The sequence below is a fragment of the Mytilus edulis genome, chromosome 6 (genome assembly GCF_963676685.1).
Source record: "Mytilus edulis chromosome 6, xbMytEdul2.2, whole genome shotgun sequence".
In the NCBI taxonomy this organism is placed as follows: Eukaryota; Metazoa; Mollusca; class Bivalvia; order Mytilida; family Mytilidae; genus Mytilus; species Mytilus edulis.
This window is the reverse complement of record NC_092349.1, coordinates 26,932,427-26,950,685: the sequence shown is the minus strand read 5'-3', so window position 1 is coordinate 26,950,685 and position 18,259 is coordinate 26,932,427. Positions and strand designations below refer to the sequence as shown.

Sequence of the window (18,259 nt, the reverse complement as noted above, 5' to 3'; positions counted from 1 at the left end):
ACTATAATGTGTACTAAAGACTACTTGGCCACCGATGCCCCTACTAAGAAATAAAAAGAAGATTTGGTATGATTGTCTGTGAGACAACTCTCCGCAAGAGACCAAATGATCTGACAGAAAAAAGCATGCATGACTGTGTATATTTAAACTGATGTTTAAATTCAGATGCTCATATGCAGTTCTATGATTTAATTCTATTTATAACATGAAAGCAATTGACAAAATGTCATCAACCTAGCGACCTTTTATCTTTCGCAGTGTGTACATGAACTTAAATGCTAATTTTTAGCTGCATCAGTTACCGCTCAGATTACTTGTATTATACATTCCATCAGAAGTGCCATAGAACATGAGGAAGTAAATTAACTGTATAAATATATACCTCTAAATAAATAATTCACTCATTTACCGGGAAATCTCAAGCACCATTGTTTTATATATTTCGATTACATAAAAGTATTTCTTCTTTTTTAAACCAACCAAAAAGTAGTATTTGTAACTATTTGATTTGACTATTTATATCAACATGATCAACATACTTCACTTATATGGGCTAATGCAAATCCTCCACCAAGCAGTATCATAACACCCCAAGGTAAATTCTTCTCTGCAACTTTCCAGGGTACTAACGGAGGTATTGGTTCATTTTTTCCTGTTATTAGAACATTAATCATCATACAAGTCATCAAAACATTTAACACTTAAAATAGAGATGACGTGAGGTTTTAATGAGACTTTTTAAATCGTCGTGTACACTTTTCAGCTCTGTGATACTATTATATACGGAATAATTTACCAAGAGAAGTATAATTAATTAATATTTGTCATCTTAAAATTAACGTTTTATATATTTTGAAATACAAAAAAATACACGTGTAAATATAAATAAAATGACAACTAGTATGCCTCGGATATTTTCTGTACATATTGTACATACATTTGTAACACTAAGCAGTACGAACTCGTTTGACCACTATATACATTTATCTATGAAACATAAAAGCAATGTGTTTAAACAACAGCAATATTAAAATAAAAGATATGAGGACTGCGAATCTTCTTTCGACCGACAGTAAACCCTTTGGGTTTGCGGGATGTACAAATACACAACTACGTCCGGTCAATGTTGGGACGTTAAATTATATGCCTCTTGTAGAGAAAGTACCCCGATATGTTCAAATTAAGAACCCTTGTTACTAATCTTTTTTTTTCCTTAGGTGGCATGTTCCAAGGTTAATTTTTGTCCACATCCAATTTCATTGCCAAGAATTAGTCCGGTTTAAGGGAGGTAATCCAATCTTATTGAAAAATTCCTTCCAAGAACAGATAACTCGGAGTATACATTGCTATCTCAACATCCCAGCGTGCATGGTTACATAACGAGGCCAGGCAATTAACACCTTTTAGTTTTTGTCTCTTATCTCAAATTTATGTTATAAACATGCAAAATAAATTTGCTTTCGGTTTTGACAAGTTTACTAGTAAAATGTAACAATTTACGTGTCATCTTATTCTACTTTTAGATTTTAATTGTGTTTTTTTTTACTCTAATACCCCGATTTATTCATATTTCTATAGGAGGAATAGTGTTATGCTTTTTTTGTATATATGCTTTTGTTTGTTCTAATATCACTTATTTTAATGGTAATATTTGAAGGCCTGTTTTTGTTTCTTGTGTCTCTTTTGTCTTTTAACTTGAATATTTGGTTAAGAGTTTGGAAACATTTTTTTTTGTTCTGGCTGTTTGTTACACGTTTATAAACTAAATAATGTCTACTACCTTAAACAGAACAATATGTAATAAATAAGCATTTTATAGCAGCATGTGTTTTTGTTATGAACAATAGGTGATGTTGTACGTCAATAAGTCCGCAAGCCAACTACAAAAATAACAAGTAGACATTTAAAAAGGGATAAATACCGTGGCAGTCCGGAACAATAGTCTATATAATGTAACGGGCACTTAATCGCCCAATATCAAAGTTTCTAATAAATTTAACTAAAGCAAGCAAAGATCTGCCATAAATTTCTGCCAAAAACGAAAACACTGACCAGCCGATGTTCGTGACTTCAAACATTTTAGAAAATAAGTGTGTTTACTGGGTATATTACATCTATGGTTTACTCTAGTACGACAATTTATTTCAAGACTATAATACTGCAATAAACAAGGGTAGCTTTATCAAGCAGTCTATTGTAATAAAATGGATTGAGCTAGTTTTCCAAATGATTTATATACTGTTTTTTCTTATATTGTACTGTTCACCACTGTCCCAGGTTATGGAAGGGTTTGGCGCCCGTTAACATGTTAAACAACGCCACATTTTGTATGTATGTGCCTGTCCTATGTCAGGATCCAGTATATCAGTGGTAGTCGTTTGCTGCTGTGTTACATATTTTTCATATTGTACATGAATAAGCCCTTGGTTTTTTCGTTTAAATACATTTGTCGTTTCGGATTTTTTTTTACCTAAATATGTTGTAAGGGTTTGGTCATTGTTGAAGGCCGTATATGGTGACTTTGCTAATATCTGTGACATTTAGTCTCTTGTAGAGAGTGGTCTCATTGGCAATCACAAAACATCTTTTCTATATCAACTATATAAAAACTTCAATAACAATATATTTATAAACATATAAAACCATACTAATGACCAGAAATTTTCGTTTGGTGATAGTAAAACACTATCTTGTGTTTTTTTTTTTTTTTCGGTATGACAGAAAACTAAGTCTATAAGCATAAAAGAACAATATCTAAAATACATTTTCAAACTTTAATAAATTTACTACTCCGTGCCGTAAGCCTCCGAAGTTTGTGAATCAATATACAAACACTACAATGGCTGTAACAATAATCGGACAAACAGCTATATATATATATATATATACATTTACAAATTGATCAAACAGCAACGAAGAAAACTTTTTTTTGTTTAAACCTACAAGAATTTAGTGACGTAAATGCTTTAAATGTTAAAACAAAAACAAAAATGGAAAGAAAGCACATTTTTTTGTACATATATACAAGATAAACACCATCTGGGACTATTGAAAACTGTCAATATATTATGTACCAGATATTATCAAATGATGGAATGAAGGTTAAACTTTGCTTGTTATAATCAATATTTTCAGTTTGATACTCAAGATGAGACGGTATTCGAGGCTAACTTGCTGTGTATATACATCCTTAAAAAAATTCTACTAAAATACACCTACAGATGTCTGATACAATGGCATTATTTACAGGATTACATATGATATCATGATATCTAAATGAATGAATATGTACAATTTCTTTGATATAAGAGCAAAAAAGGGAACACAGAGAACTAACCGAAAAATGTTTATAACCTTAAAAAATCAAGTTCTTGGGTATTTTTAGGTAATAACATGCCCCCCCCCCACACACACACACACACACATACACACTTCCATGACCAAACCCCCACCCTTGTAACGAAACATTGATTTCTTACCTAAATTTACTCAAAAGTGTTTTACATTTTTTTTTAATTATATGTAGATAACTTTCACTAAATCAATCAAAGATATGCCATAAATTTCAACCAAAAAGTGGTAATAACGAAAAGGAATAACACGCATTTAACCAATCTAAAGTTAAGTTTGTATTAAAATGTCTACTTTCTGCCGCCAACAGTTTCTTTTAAAAGAACTACGAGCTTTTCTTTCTTCCGCAGTTTTGTTTTTATGCCAAAAGCTAACAGTTTCTGTTTAATTTCTTCGACTGACAGGTCTTCAAAATCAACAACCTCGTCGGTTGATAAAGATGAGTTGACGGAATTTACCGTTGACACATGGAACTTTTCGTCTGCGGCTTGTATCTCTTTCGACACATTCTCCTTCTTTTGTGCTCGGGTAACACGGATGTGGTGTTCCCACCAGTCGTCATTCTTTTTCACATAATTCCTTCTTTCCCGTTCCATTTCGCTGCATAAGTTTTCTATTCGCTTTCTAACTTTAATCGTATCAATAGTGCAATCCATCTTATTAGTTTTCTTTTGATATATTGTTTTAATACTGTCATTAACTTTTTCGACCGCCTGACCGCTAAACTTTCGAATCTGTCCGTAATTTGACACGTAAAATGGGATGTGATAGACGAGCGTATGTATATACGGAGTAATATTTTCAGGACGGTATCCATTCCGTTCCTTCCCGATTTCAATAAAGTCAGAAGCCCACTTTTTACACATATTGAAAACAAATTCTGGTGTTTTGAGTTCAACAGCGGGGGAGTTAATCAGTCTTAAAATTAAGGAAAAGTCATTCCATAGTTTCACCGTTTGATCGTGGGTATTGTTATGAATACAGAACATTAACTTTTCTGGTAAATTTTTCATAATTTTTTTCATATCATCTCCCCTTAAAGAAGTCCAATCTCTTTCGCACCTTCCAGATTTTGGTGTCCAAATGTTAAACGAAACCCCACATGATCTGATACTTTTGACTAAAGACTCTAGATAGTCTGTTTTGTTACCTACTGCTGCTGCTCTGTCATCCTTTTCTGCCGCATCATCAATCAAATTTCGCAGTAACACGTCGAACACTCTCATAGTCAAATGAAGTTCGTCTGGAACGATATGGTTTGGATCTATTTGTATTAGGGGTGGATTCTTTACGCTAAACTGTTTCTTACTGTTCTTACTAATCAAATTTATTTCTGCAATGGATCGCCGGTGTTCTTCTAAATGATAGAAATTCCAGGATTTAGAAAAGTCACTTCTTTCCATTTTTGACACCTTGCACCATGGACAAGCATATTCTGCGATTGCGCTACTGAGACCCAGGCATAATTGTACAAACTTCATATCACCTCCAAAGAAAACTTCGATCTCATATTGACGGTCTTCAATCAAAATTGTACCTTCAGAATAGAGCTCATTGATATCATCAAACAACGGTTTCAGCGACGAACGAATATTTTCATAATTTTCAGTGCATTTCACGATCGCCAAAGTTTTTTGATGTAACGAGGATAAACTTGTGTCGTCATCGATCAACGAAAAAGACATTACAACATAATTCGAAATTCGGCTAACTTTGGTTCCGTCGCCTGATACCTTTATTCTGACTTTTTTCTGAGCATCGTCTGTCGGAACATCATTAAATTTCTGTTTAATTGCATTCTCAACTTCTGACCTGAAATTCAAGAATGCGCCGGGTACATTTCCAGGCGTCCGTTCTAACTGTATGCCTTCGTTAAATTTATCTCTGCAATTCTTTATTAAGTAAAATTTTGGCAGGTCATTTGTCTTCATCGCTATCTCGTGATATGCTTGATCACTAATTGCAAATTTATCGAGGAGAAAAAGTATTTCTTTCAGGCGAATTTCATCATTTTCCGATTGACTTTCTGTTTGTTCTCCAAATCTTATGTTGATGTCTTCTCCGTGTTCGGTTTCAAAAACTAAATTTTTTGGTGTCAAACCATAAGTCTCAGCAAACCATAGCGCCTTTGCAGATTGTGTCTTTAGCGTTTGCATTTTAGAATATCTCTGAGACTTGCCGAGATCATCAACCGGTTTTCCACCGACACTTGAAATATGGTGTTTTTCTAACAAGTCCAAGCATTTGTGTAGGCTGTCGTTTTCGCGTTTTAACTTTTCTGTGATTGTTTCCAATTTCTGGTAATCGGCATTCCCTCGCGATCTTTGTTTTTCTTCGGAAAGTAATTGTTTATGAAGTTCTTTGCATCTAATAGACAGTTCTATTTTATCTTCCTCAAATTTTGAAAGGTGGTGCGATAATGAAGTCACATCCTGAAGTTCAGAGTCATACACAGCAATCTTTGTTATTCCCTCGTTGAAAGACGAACGTTTTCGGCCACACCTAAATTTTGTCTTGTATTGATAAGAAACTCGCTCCGCGGTCTTTTTAAGTCTTTCTTCAAGTCGGTCTGTGCCTTTTAATTGAAAGGTTGAAATCTGAGTATTTAAAATTTCTATATACTTATAATCGGAAAATTTCGTTTTAGTTTTGTGAATTTCACTGATAAAATTGTTCTTAATTTCGAGAGTCAGCGAAATTTCACCTCGGCTTAGAAAATCTTTATGAAGATGAGGAGAAAGAGCATTTGATATAGCCGGTTTTAAATCTTTGTCTAGCTTGAGCTTGCAGTAAGCTGTAAATTCGTCTGACATGACTGGTATATATGGAATGTAAACATATGAATGGAGAAGAGTTTTACAAAATTCTCTGCGGGACACTATAGCTGATCAAAAGTACATACTTCAATGGCACATATCATCCTCAACGTCTCGACAGGCACAGTTTTCATCTCCAAAGCACCCTTTTCAGAAATATAAACTTTTTTCATATGTAATTTGGGTTTGACTGTTAATGGAAATGCAATTTTCAATCCACGTCCACTGGCGTTCAGGTTGTAATGCCAGTTTTTGTGTAGTGGTAATCTTTCAAAATCATCCACACTTTGTAAAATGTAACTGTTTTCTATACCAAAACAATGTCTGAACACATCAAGGTCAAATCTAATTATCACAGTATTGTGCTTCCCTCTAAGCCTCTGTTGTATAGCCAATTCAAAGTTACGAGCTGACAACGTCAGACGTGAATCGTCGATTTCTGGTGTATAGAAGGTATTTAACAAAACTTGGTTAAGATGAGCCTCTGGTTCCCACGAGCATTCGTAAACAGAGTAACCTTCCCATTTCACCATGTACATAAGCTCCTGTAAAAAAAGGGATGTGTGTCAAATATAAAAATTGATAAGAATATAAGAATCGGCACATGTATCATACACAGTAATAAAGTATAACATATAATGTATGTTTCTTAGAAGAATTGTGAAAAACAAGAGAAGTCGGGACATATGTATCTTATTACGAACTTGTTCGGAACCAAAATTACTTTTTCGCATTTTCAATAATAAGGCGGAAGATCTTAAGCGGACATCCCAAGCTCTAGAGAAACAGACAAGTCATTGCAAAAAAAGATAATATATAGATATGCAAAAGAAAATAATTAACGAAATATTCAGACCAAAGCAAAGAAAAGGGGGGTCTATGCCATTAAGCGCCAATATGAAAAAATTGTCTGGACAAAAAAATTCACAATTTGTCTTCATAAAAAAAATCCGTCATCATTGGAATAAACGAGACATCTGATATAATGCATTTCATTAAAAACAAAACTCTCATAGACGCAAATATTAGAAATGGGGTGCTTACAAAATGTAATCAATGATATGTAGTTATCTCCTGATATATTAGTAGTATATGTACCATGCGGGAGTTTATCAAAGATCGTACTTTATGATAACGCGACAAGTGGACAAAGCAAACAAACACGGCATCATGTGTAAATATATATATACAAATCAAAGATGTGTTACTTTGAAAAGAACCTCAAAATTGTTTGCAAATAATTTAACATTACGAAAAAGTTTTCCTATAAGATTGTTATTTGAAATATTGATGAAAATCAAATGCAAAAATCAGGTCATGTTTATAAATACGAAAGAGCGTATGGGTTAAATGTAGTTATCTATAAACATATGAATGCCACAACGAAATAAACAGGCGTATTCGTTCTGGGTGAAATTTTAAATAAGGATGAGACACCATTTTTTCTTCTTTTGTGGAGATAGATTATGTATACATGTATTTCATTCTCTCCATTTGAAAAACTATTCTTCTATCAACAAATTTGTAAGAAAAATATTTTTATTACTTTACAGATTTTTTTTTTATATGAAGAATACAAATTAAGGCATTAAAGTGTCAAAGCGTATAGATAAAAAAAAAGGCTATTATTTTGTTATAATATGTGGATTCTTAAAATATTACACTGGACCCTTTTAAGCAAATATCTTTTAGAAGAGCTTTCATATTTGAAGCAGATGCTATATATATATATATGGTATAAACGGTAACAGAGAATCTCTTATTGATAAAACTGCTTGTCCACTATTTTAAACAAGTTCAAAGCTTAAGTTTGCATGTTTAATAAATAAATGGAAATTGTACGTCTTTATATAACCAGTAATGGAATGGTCAGTTCGTTTTAAACTAACTAACATAATTTTAAGTGGTTTTGAATTTCAAAGAGATGACACACTTCAACTTCATCCAAACTAAGCTTAAATGCCTACCTTTCTTTTCTCTAATTTTCTGGAAATAAGTCGTTCAACTCTGTATTCATTTGGTAAGATTTCTCTTTGTGGAACAATTCTCTCTTCTTTTATAAATATTTTCTGTCCAAAGCACAACTCTCTCCAATGGATTTCCATTTTAGTACGTAATTGCATATGAAGCGTCATCGTTGATTTTCAGTTATAAAATGTAAAATAACTTATAATACGATTAATCTTTTGCCGATATTTCAGATAATTGTCATTTTTATTATCATTTTCCTGTTCTGTACACATAACTTCTGACACTCTATCGGCTAAGTCGACCACCTACTCTTGTTTATTATGTCTACGTGTACCTGAAACTCTCTTTGGCATGTTTTAATTAACAAATCTAAACTTTATTGATGCGTGTGTGTGTGTGTAATCTAATCATGGAGGAAACAATATTGCAAGATTTTTTTTTTATTAAAACGACAGTATAAAACATTTGAAAATATTCGTTTAAATTTAAACATATTGCCTATTTTGCGTTTTATTTTATTCGAATGTAACCAGGTATGTGCATTACTTGTGTATTGCAACGAGTCTTTTCCTCGCTAAAGACATACAATCAAGATTTTATGCCATGCTTGTTCAATCATTTCAGTATATCAATACTTTTGAGGGGATGTCGTATTTGTTAATATATTTACATTGAAATATATAATTCAAATTATGTAACAATTATAATGTGTGTATTGAAATAAAATAATTAATAAAAAAACGTTAAAGGAGAGTATAAATACGATAGCTCTCGCTATCTTATAATCTGTGATCATGTAATCAGCGCCGTATAACATCTTAATTCTTGTGTGTATCAGTTTACACATATCGTGACGTTTTTCTTAAAATTAGTAAAAATGTTCATATTTCTATTCAAGTTGGTAGCATGAAGAACATTTTTTTAAACTTTGAAACTTATATCGAAAGATAGAGCAATCTTTCTTCTTTTATTTTATAACAAAGTCAATTTAATGTTCATTGATTAAGTATTTTAAATTATTTTTTAAAGATGTGACCTTATTGGTAATAATTTACATTTCACATATAAGAATTTACAACAAAGAAGTCTTTATGACTGTTACAAAACTAAAATTGGTATCAAGAAAGACAAATCCGAAAAATATAATAAAAATATCATCTAGTTGCTGAAATATTGATGAACACAAATATAACAAAGTCAAAAGGATTTTATGAAAAGAAAAGGTTTAAATCGTCAATTTAAACATTTTTCCCCGTTTAATTCAACAGACCGATTTCATCGATAAAACCTCTGTCCCGTGACGCATGCGCATTACAGACCGGACAGATTCTTGACAATGACCCTGTTTTTTTTAGTGTAAGTCTACTAAATTTCCCCCGAGCTTCATCCCCGAAGGATTCTATTACAGGACAAACCTACTATATATATATATATAAAATTTGTTCTCGTCATGAACATCCGTTAAACATACATACAATATTTGCCACTGGACGTTAAGCAATTAATAAACAATCAATGAATACATACCTTTATTTAAACAAAATACATCTGGTACTCTTGATGGAAAAATAAATAAACTACACGATATCAATATCGATGGTGTGGAATCTGTAACTGTCCTATAAATAAAAAATACAATGCATTTGAATGTGATTATTAAAATGCAAATTATACACGTGTATATATTTCGTGTGTCCGAAGTTGGTTATATATAAATATATATATTTGAAAATAAGGAGTTGTGGTATGATTACCAATGAGACGATTTTCCACCAAAGTAAGATATTAACGTAAAGTTAAACATTCACGAAACAGTTCAATGGCCTGATTTAAAACTAAAGAGTTTACGAAAAACAAATATGACAGTTATGACCCGAAAACCACTGAACTACGGGCTCTTGTCTTGGGACACGTAGTTTAAAAATGGGGCGTTATTAACATAAAATTAAGAATGGAAATGGGGAATGTGTCAAAGAGACAACAACCCGACCATAGAAAAGACAACAGTAAAAGGTCATGCATAAGACACCAGCTCGGAGACAGAGATGGCACAGTATAACATAAGAACAAACTATATAAATCAGTTGAAAAAGGCTCTTTACTCATCGGATAGCGACAAAAGATCATAAAAAAATACTGAACGGATGTGGCAGGGTATTTATACATCCCTCTAAACAACAACAAAACCACAAAGTACAGATCTGAGACTACTCGCAGTTATCGTTGACTGGCCTTTATTTCAAAGCAAATAACTACTAATCAAAATTTTGAAGGCTTATTATTACATATAAAAAAGAAGATGTGGTATGATTGCCAATGCGACAACTGTCCACATGAGACCACAATGACAAAGACATTAACAACTGTAGGTCACCGTACGGCCTTCAAAAATGAACAAAGCCCATACCGCATAGTCAGCTATAAAAGGCCTCGATAAGAAAATGTAAAACAGTTCAAACCAGAAAACTAACGGCCTTATTTATGTAAAAAAAATGAACGGAAAAAAATACGTAACACATAAACAAACGACAACCACTGAATTACAGGTTCCTGACTTGGGACAGGCACATGCATAAATAATTTGGCGGGGTTAAATATGTTCGCGGGATTCCAACCCTCCCCTAACCTGGGATAGTGGCATAACAGTACAACATAAGAACGAACTATAAAAATCAGTTGAAAAAGGTTTAACTCATCAGATGGACAAAAATACAAGTGTAGGTGATGTTTACTATCTGCGTTTATGCTATTTATTTATTTTATTACATAGCTTTTATATAGCGCCTATCTAACAAACATAATACTCTAAGCACTTAACATCATGTTTAAATTTGAGATAATTTAAAAAAAAAATCTTCTGCCAAAAACATGCGCTCTATTACTTTTATAATACAGATACATGTATGTTCTTGCAATTGCCCAAAATTCATAACAATATTTTTGGAAAAGAATAAATGACATAAGCAATGGTCCTGGCTAGAGACTGAAAAAGTAAGAATACTGAACTTCGAGGAAATGCAAAACAGAAAGTCCCTAATCAAAAGGAAAAATCAAAAGCACAAACACATCAAACGAATTGATAATATTCCTGACTTGGTACAGGCTTTTTCTTATGTAGAAAATAGTGGATTGAACCTGGTTTTATAGCTAGCTAAACCTCTCACTTGTATGATTGTCGGATAAAATTCCATTATATTGAAAACGATGGTTGAACAAAACAAACAGACATAATAATTAAAAATGTAAAAAATTGGGGTACAGCAGTCAACAATGTATTATAATATTATTACTAAAAAAAATCACCTTATACTTACTTTGGGGGAAATATATCTCCCCATCCACCGGCTCCGCCAAGGTCACGTGTTATCCATAATACTGCTAGAATAAAAAAGTGACCTATCACAGCAGCTTGGGCAAAACTGTAAAATTATAAAAACATGTTGAACTATCATTATACACAGACCGAACTAATAAGCATGTTCGTCACTTTTTGTATACTTTTTTCGGACTCTTGAATTAGACTAAGTATATTTCATTGGTAGTCCATCGAACAGAATGATATCGGATTCAGATACAATGTAAGACAACCAAGATATCTTTTGTTTTTGGTATGTATTTTGTCTCTTATTGTCGTTACCCTAGTAACATCTGTTTTCTCATGGATTTTTTATACTGAAAGTTCCTTGTTTTCTAAAAAAAGTTAGAACCAAAAATAATTATAATAAATACTAGGAGAAAAAGAACAAATTGTGGAAATTCTTATAACGATTCTCTATACTTCCGTACTTTGTTTCATATAGTTGATACTTTGATACAACACAACTTCGGATCTACATCACTAGTAGGTATGATTATAATTATTCTATAAAATCAAATTAACGTGAAACGGAAGAACTTTTAAACCGTAACGCGACCAAACCAATATGTTTCTGAATTAGCTACGTTTTACACTAAACAACAAGACATACAAGTTATTAGTCCGTTATTACTTTACGTCCAACTGCTGTTTTACCAGACAAGCTAGGTCCGTGGAACATTAGAGCACGTCCCATATAAAAAAAGTAGATATGTGCCCGTCGAAAATAGATGCGCTGCTTCGTCGTACTAAACCGATTGACGACCTTGGATCAATATAAGTCGGACCTCAATTTGAAATTGAGAATGGAAGTGGGATTGTGTCAAAGAGACAACAACCCGACCATAGAACAGACAAAATGTTCATTTTTCATTTATCTCTTCATTTATATAATGTATATATATTTATTGCAGTTATTCATAATTGATTAAAAACGTATATGATATACTCCTACAGCGGATACATGTGACAGCGCTTCAAACTTGACTTCATACACACTACACCCCAAGGATGATTGGGGAATTAAAATATGGTCATTCTTGATCTGACTAGCAGTAAAACCCTTGCCAAAAATGAGCGTCCGGTTGGCTATGCGGCATGCGCAAATGCACAACTACGTCCGGTCAGAATGGAGATGATCCATCAGATGCATACTGTTAAGAAAATACCACGCCTTGAACACGTTAATAATCCTTGCAACAACACTTTGAGGGGTCAGTTAGTGGTATGTGGCAAAGCAAAATGTCTGTCTACAACCACATTACCCTATTTTTTTTAGTAATACCCAAAATTTACCCCACCCTCACCGCCAATAAACGAAACAGTACATGCCACCAAAAGCTCAAGATTATGCACTCATGGATCTGAGATGTATATTACTGGTTGCTTCGTTATAATTAAAATATACCCTTTCTATGTTTTTGTTGCTTTTAATATGTTTGTCATATATATTATATACTTTTTCAATTTTGTTGAATATGTAAATCTTAAGAATGTGGGAGTTTTGACATCTTCTGAAGCATACACACTATTTAATTTCATTTTGACCTTGAATACCCTTTCTTTTTAAATTTTAGTTAAACGTGAACTATAAAAATAAGAATATGTGGTATGATTGCCAATGAGACAATTCTCGACGATAAACCAAATGACATAGAAGTTAACAAACTATCGGTCACCGTACGGTCTCCAGCTATAAGGAAACCCAATACCGCTGTAAAAGACCCCGAAAGGACAAGTGTAACAAACGAAAACCAAGAATACTAACGACCTAATTTATGCACAAAAACAAATGCATAGATATAAGAAGATGTGGTATGAGTGCCAATGAGAAAACTCTCCATCCAAGTAACACACATATATGATTTGCATCAACAAACGACAATCATTGGATGAATTTCAGGCTCCTGGTTCGAGATAAGCGCAGTAAACATACAAAGGGCAAATTTCAGGTCCAGAATTCACAAAAAAGAGAAACGAGAAACACTTATGAACGACTTCAACAAACGACAACTACTGAACATCAGATTTCTGACTTAGGACAGGTGCAAACAATTGCAGCAGGATTAAACGTTTTAATGGTACCAAACCTTCTCCCTTATCTGTATATACTTGCTTAACTGGTCCTAGACTTTCATATTCCTTCCTCAGAACTGATTTTATTCTTACACCTGCTGATTTAGTTCCTCCACAGCATTTAAAAAATGACCTGAAAAAATGTAAAATAACTAATAAAAAAATGGTTATCCATGTTTATAATGGTTTACTTTTACAAATTGTGACTTGGATTGCTTGTTGTCTCATTGGCACTCATGCCATATCTTCCTATGATCCTAATATCAGCACATCAGGTTACATAGTTCTGATTTCCATGACGTCCACTCTCGTTGAGACATAGAACAGAAACAAAAGCCAGTGAGGTTGTGTTTACAGAAGTTTGTGTTATCAATTGATGCATACTGTTCCTATTTAGCCGTTACAAAATACTATGAAACATGTAATTAACAGTCATAAATATATATATATATATATATATGGAGACTAGTTATAATCAAACTAAGCTATAAAAAGTAAAAGACGACTTGAAGTACAAAATAAAAAAAAAATATTTAAAATCTTACCCACGAAGGAAAAATATCTGTAACCAAATCCAGGCGAGTACAAGCATAATAGCTGATATTGGTAATCCGTACATAAACCATGTGGCAAAGGTCAAAGGTGAAGTTCCGTTGTACCTATCATATATACTGCAATTGAATAAAAAACACACACGACATTAATAAGGAAAAATCGGCTAACTTGTTATATCCTTTTAAAGAACACAGCACTTTGAGGATAAATATAAACACCAGTTGAGTATGATCATAGTCCTTTAACATATGACCTCTGTGGCAGTATTTACTATTTCTATTTACTGTTCTGATATATGTTTTACTATCAATGTACCTTAGACAAAAAATAAAAAAATAAAGTATCAGCATGAAAGCGTTAAATAGTGAATATAATGCGAAAGCATATATTATAGGCGTTTTATTATACGGAACAACACAGTCATTAAGTGTTTTTATATACCAAATTAACCAATTTTCTAAAAGTGTACATATATCATCTGATAGAAAAGACAAAAAATGTCACATAACTTAACAAGCTGAACTATACGGTTTTTTATATTTGTAAATATTTCATTAATTGCAATCAAGACTAGAAATACTTGACGTGTTAAATTTTCCATGCATATGATAAATCTAAGCTAAAGTACACCAAACACAAATTCACTTTTAGAATACAACGATCAAACCCATATTATGAATAAGGTACTATATTTTAGATCTTTGAAAAATGCGCGCCAAGATTTTCTCTCTTTTATATTTGCTTCTTGTAAGTAAAATTACAATCGACACAAACAGATTATACCATTTACAATATTAGAGTTTGACGTTGCCAAGCAAAATAGTCAATAGCATCATTATTGTCCAATGAAAAATAAGCATGAAAAAGTACAAGCAAGATGATTATAAAACTATTAACCGGGGCAATAGTCTTTGAAACTATTGACAAGCAAATAGTCTGTGGAATGAAAAAGCACAATTATTTCATTATTTTCTATATAGAAAAAACATACTGAGGTATAATAATATACATTAATAATTTAGGGACCTCCGATGCGGGATTTTCCAGCTGTTTGTTAAAGACATATTTGTGATCATTGATGGACATTCAATTTGGGCCCCTTGAGTGTTTTCTGTCCTTTGGAAGGGTTCTTGTCTCTTATTCACATTCCCCGTTTCTATTCTCAATTATATGAATGTCTGAATTATTAAGTCAGAGACGTCGTTGCCACCAATTGATTTAAAAAAAAATACTAAATTCTAGACATAAAGATTTGGTTAAAAGGTTTGACTGTATGCGTAGACAAAATATTTCAAACGTAATTTTTGCTTTACCGAGTCCGGAAATTGTGATGCAACCCGAGTGAACATACCGATCCTTAAAACTAACTTTTCTAAAAGGCTACTAATTCAACACTCTAATTAAATCTTTGAATATTATTTTATTAAAGTTAGTATAAATATTTATTGATTTTGTTCCCATTTAAACCAAATCGTTTGTTTCTTGTATATCATATTATTTTTTTGTATATTGTGTTGTACATCAATCAAGCTTTTAATTTTCTCGTTTAAATTGTTTTATATGTTTCACTTCGGGCCTTTAATAACTGACTATGCGGTATCGGGTTTGTTTATTGTTGAAGGTCGTATGGTGACCTATAGTTGTTAACTAAGAATACGTTATTTGTTTTCTGATGGAGAGTTGTTTCATTGGTAATCATACCACACATTCTTATTTTCATAATAACAGCACGTTCTCCTCATGACACAACAATGCACATGAAAAAAGTACATAAAATGTGATTTAAATCGTAATTTTATTGTTGAAACATGAACATTTCATCATATTGATTGCAGTCCTTTGTAGTTTTATTTGGTTGTAAAGCGTTGACCAAATCCCGTTTTGTTTGAAGCTCGGAAGCAATCAATTCTTAAGTTATTATTATTTTTAAAATATATATATATAAAAAAAGATGTGGTATGATTGCCAATGAGACAACTGTCCACAAAAGACAAAAATGGCACAGACATTAACAACTATAGGTCACCGTACGGCCTTCATCAATGAGCAAATCCCTTACCACATAGTCAGCTATAAAAGACCCCGATATGGCAAAGTAAAACAATTCAAACGAGAAAACTAACGGCCTTAATTATGTAAAAAAATGAAAATGAAAAATAATATAGTTCGTTCTCATGTTGTACTGTTATACCACTGTCCAAGTTAAGGGGGAGGGTTAGGATCCAGCTAACATGTTTAACCCGCTACACTATGTATGTATGTGCCTGTCTCAAGTCAGTAGCCTGTAATTCAGTGGTTGTCGTATGTTTACATGTATGTGTTACATATTTGTTTTTCTTTCTTTTATTTTATATAAATAAGGCCGTTAGGTTATCGTTTGAATTGTTTTACATTGTCATTTCGGGGTGTTTTATAGCTGACTTTGCGGTATGGGCTTTGCTGATTCTTGAAGGCCCTACGGTGACCTATAGTTGTTAACTCATGTTTCATTTTGGTCTCTTGTTGAGAGTTGTCTCATTAGCAATCACACCACATCTATTTTATATATATATAAAAGATAAGTGAATGTGAATTACTTTACTTAAACATTTGAGCGACAAATGTTTTCCAGAAGTATATTATATATAATTAAAATAATATGAATGTTTTGAACCTATAAGAATAAACACCAAAAACAGGTATCTGTATTAAAAAAAGACCTGCCCGATCATAGCATTTAAGGTTGCCATGTAATGCCGACGGATTATTTTTCTGGTATATCCTTTGTCCTTTGGGGCACGAAGAAGGAGTAGCTGAAGAAAATGTAAAAACGATGTAATTGTGTGTCTATAAACAATAGTTTTTGACTAGTATTGCCATAGGAATTAAAATTGAGGACTATTGCCATCACAAAGCTCACTTATATACTAGTAACTCCAAACACTCACATATCACTTTGTCCTTTCAGTATAACATTAGGATTGGTTCCTGTCAGGCTAGCTATACCACCCACATTAGCTGTATGTGCTATACAGATAGACAACATCTTACATATCCTTTTATATTCTTGACTCTCTTTCTTTGATGTTTCGGGTATGTAATTCTTTCTAAAATAAAATGAACATTTAAAAAAGAAGGTCGAAAAATACAAGAGGGACATTTAGGAGATAACTGTGTTGTATTTTAAGCTCCGACGGCATCAATTGAGGATTTGATGGTCGCAAATTAAGTTTACTGGCGACGCGTTAGCTTAAAATACAATATTGTTATCTCCATTCTAATGAAACTGACAGAAAACAACGTTAAAACATGCATTTAAAATCTGTCATATGCCGTCTGCGCTTGTGCGTACATCCCATAGCATCAATTGTCAATTGATGCCATGTAAGAAAGTGACGTTATCCAATCAAAATGAACGTTACAAACGATATTGCATTAGAATCAAACGTATAAGTCGAAAATAAACTGATAACGCCATGGGTAAAAAGGAAAAAAGACAAAAAGACAAACAATAGTACACAAGACACAAAATAGACACGATCCCCACCACAACTTGGGGGGAGTCCCAGGTTGTCCTGCTTCACATGTGGCACCCGTCGTGTTGTTTATGCTATTACAAACCCGATATTTAGTCTAAATCGGTAATCACAAACTTGAAAAGGGAACGGGATTGTATCATTCTAGTAATTACTATCAAGGTAATGCATTTTTCATTAAGCGTATTTAGATCTTGATGAGTCAACAGCGAGACTTACATTTCAAGTTGACTGATTCAATTATTTATATTTTATATTGCAGTAATGTTTTACTTTTTGTTTTGCTTCACATTTAATTTCCATCTCCTGATTATTGTTTCATGTTAATCGCCTCGGTTATATATATACATGTATACTTAGTTCTAAGCGTACATTGAAACGCCAAAAATAATTAAAAAAAAAACGAAAAAAAAACATCAACTGACTTTTCGTATTCTTCTTTATTTACTTCACCATTATTCTGTTGTTCCATTACTTTCTCATTATCTTTTACTTTAAGGGTAACATCGTCTAATCTAACCTCGTCATGATCTAAAATATATATATATATTTACCTTTCCTCGTCAGTTTTAATCTAGCGTCGTACTAAAGTATATGATATATAAGGCATGGAGATGTTA

The 18,259-nt window shown here is 32.7% G+C and overlaps 3 protein-coding genes across 4 annotated transcripts in view; all 3 read right to left on the bottom strand.

Annotated features, from left to right (window-relative positions):
- The window catches only part of LOC139527426 (VWFA and cache domain-containing protein 1-like), a gene marked incomplete in the record, with an annotated part of 392,016 nt that overhangs the window by 141,797 nt on the left and 231,960 nt on the right, over positions 1-18,259 (bottom strand).
- Positions 1-18,259, bottom strand: part of LOC139527430 (Na(+)/citrate cotransporter-like) — a 34,973-nt gene that overhangs the window by 8,150 nt on the left and 8,564 nt on the right. For both annotated transcript variants that reach the window (XM_071322891.1, XM_071322892.1), the window contains exons 5-11: positions 18,065-18,170; positions 17,052-17,210; positions 14,115-14,240; positions 13,610-13,702; positions 11,453-11,557; positions 9,666-9,757; positions 540-652 (exon numbers count right to left, since the gene is read on the bottom strand). In XM_071322891.1, coding sequence (XP_071178992.1) covers positions 540-652; positions 9,666-9,757; positions 11,453-11,557; positions 13,610-13,702; positions 14,115-14,240; positions 17,052-17,210; positions 18,065-18,170 — 794 coding nt within the window. The remainder of the gene's footprint in view (positions 1-539; positions 653-9,665; positions 9,758-11,452; positions 11,558-13,609; positions 13,703-14,114; positions 14,241-17,051; positions 17,211-18,064; positions 18,171-18,259) is intronic.
- LOC139528938 (uncharacterized) lies at positions 6,230-8,302 on the bottom strand. The gene is made up of 2 exons (XM_071325186.1): positions 8,135-8,302; positions 6,230-6,712 (listed from the first exon to the last, which is right to left on the bottom strand). Exons 1-2 carry the CDS (start codon positions 8,300-8,302, stop codon positions 6,230-6,232), a joined length of 651 nt encoding a protein of 216 aa, XP_071181287.1.

Excerpts from the sequence above, each read along its gene's own strand:
- LOC139528938 (XM_071325186.1), bottom strand. The coding sequence starts at position 8,302 with ATGACGCTTCATATGCAATTACGTACTAAAATGGAAATCCATTGGAGA. Across the intron at positions 6,713-8,134 it reads GAAAATTAGAGAAAAGAAAG|GAGCTTATGTACATGGTGAA; the intron begins GTAGGCATTTAA and ends CTTTTTTTACAG.